General features: G+C 36.7%; 1 protein-coding gene across 3 annotated transcripts in view; it reads right to left on the reverse strand.

The window, feature by feature from the left end:
• Positions 1 to 1708: 1708 nt before the first annotated feature.
• The window catches only part of HMGB1 (high mobility group box 1), a 6764-nt gene continuing 1652 nt past the window's right edge, over positions 1709 to 6820 (reverse strand). For all 3 annotated transcript variants that reach the window (XM_069080145.1, XM_069080144.1, XM_069080143.1), the window contains exons 2-5: positions 5618 to 5780; positions 5128 to 5273; positions 4533 to 4707; positions 1709 to 3488 (exon numbers count right to left, since the gene is read on the reverse strand). In XM_069080145.1, coding sequence (XP_068936246.1) covers positions 3309 to 3488; positions 4533 to 4707; positions 5128 to 5273; positions 5618 to 5767 — 651 coding nt within the window. In that variant the 5' untranslated portion in view covers positions 5768 to 5780 and the 3' untranslated portion in view covers positions 1709 to 3308. The remainder of the gene's footprint in view (positions 3489 to 4532; positions 4708 to 5127; positions 5274 to 5617; positions 5781 to 6820) is intronic.

The raw sequence follows: 6820 nt of genomic DNA on the forward strand, positions 1-6820 counted from the left end.
TGTTTTCTAGTAAAGACCCAAGGAAAATAGATTTAAATTTTGAAAAACAAAGAGGTATTTGGTAGGGGTAGCTAAGTGGCACAGCAAATAGAATACTAACCCTGCAGTGAGAACCTGAGTTCAAATCCCAGTCACTTAACCTCAATTTCCCTGCCTTCCCACTCAAACCCCCCCCCAAAAAAAACCAAGAGGCACTTGAAAGGTGTTATGAGAATGAGAGATCTGAAAGTCTAGAACACATATTTTTCATTGATATAGCAAAAAAATCATTACAAAAAACCCTAAATGTCCTAAATTCCAATTAATGATTTAATTATTTTAAACACTATTTGCTAAAAGAAACTAATTTGGACAATGGAAAGGGGGATTGTAGTGGTGGATGACCCCCTAGTTTTAACATGATTCAGTGTTTTTGAGCAAACCCTGTGGATGCAATACTGGAGGCATCATTTCAACCTGGCTGGTTAATTCAGAAACAGGTATTTGAATTTCTCGTAACAAAGATGTTTCTGTATCTCAATAGTTCTTTACTACTCAGTAAATGTAACCCAAGACACTTGGAATTCCTTCTTATATTCAAACATCAAGCTGCATAAAGCCTCCTAAATAGTATCCCTAATACAGATGGCTGAAGCAGATCACTAGTAGAGTGACCTCTCATTTATATACCTGGGAAACAGGATGTTCTTATTCTGGTCAATGGAAATTGTTATTTTCAAAGAGTTGTAGTGCAATAAAATTACTAAAATGATACTGAACATAATTTAATATTTGGTTCAGAAGTCTTTATGATCCTGCCTCAAGGCAATTATGAATGTGTTCTCATTGAACTGTAGAGATCCCCAAGTGTTAATTATAAATCAAAATTTTTTTCAGACCAGGTGAAAATTCTGCCTAATCAGATTTTTTCCCACCTCAAATTATACTGAAGTTAGAGATCAACTTAATATTAGAGGCCTATTTAGTGTTTCACTTAGTAATCTGACAGTTTTAACTACATTGTCAAGAAAAGCTCTGCTCTAATTTCTCATCTGAAATGCTTAGGAATAGCAACCACATGCCATCTAAAACAATTTTCCAGGTCAAATCAAATTCACTTTAAAACCCAGATAAAATGTATTGATTAGATATGCTGAGAAACAAAATTAAGGAAAATCTAAATTCATGTTTCTACTCCAAGAAGCGCACTACACACCTAACGTAATAACTCATACCTCCTTTGTAAACCTTGGCTAGTGCTAGTCTCAGGGGTACAAAATGATTGTGCAGTTATTACTTGATCTACTGACCAAAAAAAAAAATTTGGTTAAATTTAAGGTGTTAAGAGTATGTCAAACATCCCCAGTGGTATCAATATGACTTTGAGGAAAAAACTACACATTTCCATTTTAGTAAAGACCATGTGTTGAAACCTACATTTGGCTAGGGGAAGGGAAAATCAGTGCTGCTGTCCCTCATTTAAATCAGGACATATTTCACTCATCAGTTCTGATGTTCAGAACAATCAGTGAAATTTGCTTCAAGTTTTCATACTGAACATGTTTCAATTGCAATTTTTTAAAGGCAGAGATTTTAACATTTTATCTATCCTAACTACATCCATTTTTAAAAAACAATTCTTCAGTGGCAAATCTTATTTGAAACAAAAGTATTTAAAATATATTTAATAAACTCTTAGGATATTAAGTGAAAGCCATTTAACTAAATATTTAAAACCTCTGCAATTATTAGTTTATTAGTATTATCCAGGATTCAGATGTTCAGTATTTCTCCTGAAATTATACATAAACAAATGCAAAACTGAAATTAGAATCTGAAAGTCAAAATTGTATAACAAAACAGTACTCCATCACAAAAGCGTGTAAAATTACAAGAACGCTATTTTAAAACACTGGCACTTAAGAGAACCATAATTTCAAAACCACAAAATTGCCAAATTGTCCCCCAAAATGGTAAGCAGGTAAACATATAAATGGTCAGTTTTAATGAATACACTCTTAGCTTTGGTTTTGGAAGAGAAAAAAAGATTTGATCAAATCAGACTTTTGGTATGCATTTTACCTTAATGCCAAATTTTAAGCTTATTTCCCATCAAGGTTTATTTACATAGGGCCAAACATTACAATTTTAATACAAACCTTAATGGGAAGATCATGCCTCACACTTAATTATAGATGAGACAATTATAATTTTGTTTCGGACCAACAAATCCAATCTAGATTTACATAGTTATAAATGGTACCATATAGAATCTCAAGTTTCCCAAGGGGCCATCCACTGCCAGCTCTTTATACTATAAGCCTACTTAACCTTCTGTAAGTCTACTGCCAAAGATTAAGGTGGCAGTCTTGTATTTTCAATTCACGCTTTTGGGGTACATTCTCAGTTCTTCTGAAGGATGGGAATTATAGACATAACTTCAGTTACATAGTAATGAAATTATGAGTATATATTCCCCACATAAAGATTAGAATATACCCTTCTACTGGTCCTTCAAGGACAGAATTTTAGTACGCTTCACTCAAATAATTCCATGCTGCAAATTTCTATATTCTCCACTTGGTAAATGTAATTGGATAGAATACTGTACTATATGAAATTTGAGTTTATTAACTGGTAACTTTTGATTTCCAGTTATGGAAGAAAATTGTTTCTATACAACTTTTTACCCCATCACAATTATGCAGGGTGTGTAGATCAAAGCTTTTTATCGGCTAACTATGAAAAGATGATGAAAACTGTAATAATTCGTGTGATCCCAAATGGGCATACAAAAGCAAAGACGAGTTTCCCCTCAAAAAGAAAAGTTATGATTTAAGGGCACCTATGAAAAGGACAACAATACTAATAAAAAAAAATTGTATTTACTTAGAAGCATTCAGAATGTCAACAAAACAGCTGCAACTTTTTTTTTTGTTTTTGCAATTACAGAGTGGTATTCAGTTAACAGAACAACAATTATTTCATATGCTGCATCAAAGACAACTGAAGATGAAAATGAACTACATCCCCATATATAACTAATTTGTGCTGTGCACCAACAAGAACCTGCTTTAAATTTCCATGCCAATTTACAACCCCCATACTGTACCAGGCAAGGTTAGTGGCTATTGAAAATACCACTAAAGGACAGGGCTATCTAAAGACACATTCGGTAGTGTGTTAACTATACAAAAAAAGACACTGTACAGTTTAAAAACAAATCTTACACAGCCTTACATTTCAATTTTTTTTCTTTAAAAGGAGTGAGTTGTGTACAGGGGGGTTAAATGCTTTATAGACAAGAAAAAAACTGCTCTAGAACCAACTTATTCATCGTCATCATCATCTTCTTCATCCTCCTCATCATCTTCTTCATCCTCCTCCTCGTCTTCTTCATCTTCCTCATCTTCCTCCTCCTCCTTCTTTTTCTTGCTCTTCTCAGCCTTGACAACTCCTCCCTTTTTACCCACATCAGGTTTTCCTTTAGCCCGGTATGCAGCAATATCCTGAAGTGTTTTTTTTGGGGGGAGGGGGAGAGGAAGTAGGTAGAAGGAATAATAGGAATAGGGAGAGAAAAAAGGTTTATAACCATTACTCCTAGTTTGGTATTTACAGATACATTCCAACTCTATAAATAACCAAGCCCTCAAGAAAAAATACATATTTGAGATAATTATAATTAGCCATCCACAACCTATCAGAATGACATGGTCTAATATTTGCAATTGCTATGCCTCACTGAAGTGCAATTATGTAAGCATTCTAAACTGCAGTTTATTAAAAACAAGAAATGCATAGGGACTTTGATTAAAGGGTAGACACTGCCACCTTCTGAATGCAAAAAAATTACTCTTCTGGTCTCTATAACTCCAAGACCCTAATCTATAGAAATAGACCATTCAAAACTTGAAGAGATGTTTTAAGACAGATTAACAAATACACTGATAATTAAACAGGCCAAACTGAACTCCAGAATGAAAAATTTCCTTAAATCTCTAGGCTACAATATTTAAGTGTCTTTCATATTTGACACTTTATACGGACATACATCTTGCCAATATTGCAATAGTTTATAGAACAGGTAGATTATAACATGTAGTCAGGCTTGAAAAGAGAGGTTCATGAAGGACATATGAACAGAAAATCAGAAGAGTATGAAAAGGATCAATTGTTTTAGGTTACACTCATTAAAAGCACTTTCCAATTTCTACTATTTGCTAACAAATTAGATATTGGGCAGTCAAATATTGGGAAACCACAGAATGATTTCAATCAATATATGTTATAACCAGGGCTGGACAAATGATGTAACTCTAGATAACCAACTTTGAAATACTAGATTTATAGCCTAATTTTTAATGAGCCCCCTGGCATTAATGAGCAATGTTAGCTCCAAACAGAAAATTAGATGTAAAAACACCTTAACTTCTTTTAAATTGAAGAGCAATTTAGCACAAATGAGGTGAACATGAAATATCCTAAAACTTATTTATATTATATCCCCTCCAATTACACCCTAAACTCTTTCTAGCACTTCTAACTCTCCTTACCTTTTCATACTTTTCCTTCAGTTTAGCTGCCTTCTTTTCATAAGGTTGCTTGTCATCTGCAGCAGTATTATTCCACATTTCTCCCAATTTTTTTGCCACATCTCCAATAGAAAGACCAGGATGCTCCCCTTTGATTTTTGGACGATACTCAGAACAGAATAAGAAAAACGCCGAACTGAAAAGAAAAGTTCAATGTTAAAATGAGAAATTCAAAGATTTTAAGTTTACATGGTAACAAAACATATGGGGCATTACTGCAAATCAAAATTTTTTAAAGTTCTTTTCTCTATTCTTGCTCTATCAAGCAAGGCACAAGACATCAACTCTTATATTCTGCCAAGCAGCCTTTATAATCAAAGGTATGCCCAATGATCTTTAACTTTTAATGCTGACAGTCCTGAACAAAAAGACCATGCATGGCTAAAGTGCTTAAGGTTTGTCAGACACAAACAAAAATCTCAATACCATGCAAACCACTATTGGTTTAGAAATGCGACTAACACCTGGAACTCACAAGGTGGCTCATTAAAAAAGGCTAACCTGAAGGCACCAGGCAAAGTATTTCTTCAAGAAGAAAACAGGAAGAAGTACTTACGGAGGCCTCTTCGGTGCATTGGGATCCTTAAACTTCTTTTTTGTTTCTCCTTTAGGTGGTATGTAGGTTTTCATTTCTCTTTCATAACGAACCTTATCAGCTTTAGCCATGTCCTCAAATTTCCCTTTCTCTTTAGCAGACATTGTCTATAAAAGAATATATTGGTTTAACCAAACAGAAAGTAATAGTGAAAGCTCATCACCACATTAAACAGAGATTAAGTAGAATAAGTATATTCATAATTAACTTTACTAATCAACCAAACTTGTAGCAGACTCATGAATGATCCCCTCTCTTCCCCATAACCAAACTCAAAATCCTAGCTGTACTACATACAGAGTACTTTCCAAAAGTGTGTTATCAATCAAATCGGTTTTCCCTAGTACCACCAGTCTGCCACAAAATGATCTACTACAGGCAGTGATGGGTAACATTTTGGATTTTGCTACTGAAGTCTATTATAATTTGTTAATTCGCCAACTGCTCTTACCTTCCACCTTTCTGAGCATTTTTTAGAAAATTCTGAGAAGTTCACAGAAGCATCTGGGTGCTTCTTCTTGTGCTCCTCTCGGCAGGTTTGCACGAAGAAGGCATATGAAGACATTTTCCCTCTCGGCTTCTTAGGATCACCTTTGCCCATTTTGATTACTTTCCTTAAAAACACGAAAGACAATCATTTAAAATCAGCTATAAGCCTGGTTCTGAAAGCGTGGCAGATTGTGGATAAACTTATGTTTTCAGAATACCTGATGCTGAAAGTTAACACAAGAAAGCTTCAAATTTAGCATCTTAACTACTGGAAGAAGCGCAAGCTTCATTTTAAAATGGTCATATGCACCGTCTTAAGGGATTCCGTTCTGAAAGTCTCAAGAGTGCCGACAGCCAATACCCACAAAGTGTGTAAAATAGCATATAGTGGTTCTCACACCTTTAGTGTAGACAGTGAATCTGCTCACTCTATTAATATATATACATATAAAGCCAAGCATGCTACTTCATAGGCATTAACTACATCTTATGTTCACTGTGGGGGTTTCCTATCTTATACACACATTCAGACCATTTTTAACAAGTCCAAATCTGATGGTTTGCAGCCCTATTTCCTCGGGCTGCGGTGAAGTGGGGCTTAGCGCTGCCCGGGATGTTCTCGGCCGGCGCCAGGGAGGCTTTCTCAAGCCCTGCTCTAACACCTCGAAATTCGGCTCCCCGGCGTTAAACTTTGCTCCCCGGCGGCCGGAGGAGCGGGGCCCTGGGCTGGGGCACGGCGGGGCGCCGCTCTCCATTGGCCGAGGTGGCGGATTTCTGCTCTGACTAAACGCGTCCGCGTCCGGTTGGAAGTTTCTCTAAGTAAACAAGGTTTAGGGGGCTGATGAACCATTCCAGCCAATCGTGCAGGTTTTTTTTTTTTCCTAACTTTCCCCCATTTAAACTGGTGACTCTCGGGAGTCTTGAAGTATCTTTTTACTATTAGGGACGGGGAAGGGGGCCCGCTGGTTCCTGCTCTTCCCGCCACTTTGCACTTGCCCCCCACACCTCTTCTAAACTTTCCTGGGAAGTACTGGTGAGGGAGGCGGGGGCGGAGTAATCGGCAGGATCAAAGAACCGTCCCGCATTATCTCATTTCTTAAAGAAAGAAATAAGGGCGTGCAGAGCCGGCCCGGCTCCACGTGTGGCCCCCCCCCCCCCCCCCCCC

The sequence above is a fragment of the Petaurus breviceps genome, unplaced genomic scaffold (assembly GCF_028583685.1).
Source record: "Petaurus breviceps papuanus isolate PSGF00001 unplaced genomic scaffold, PetGlider_PUasm1.0 91133, whole genome shotgun sequence".
Taxonomy (NCBI): Eukaryota; Metazoa; Chordata; class Mammalia; order Diprotodontia; family Petauridae; genus Petaurus; species Petaurus breviceps.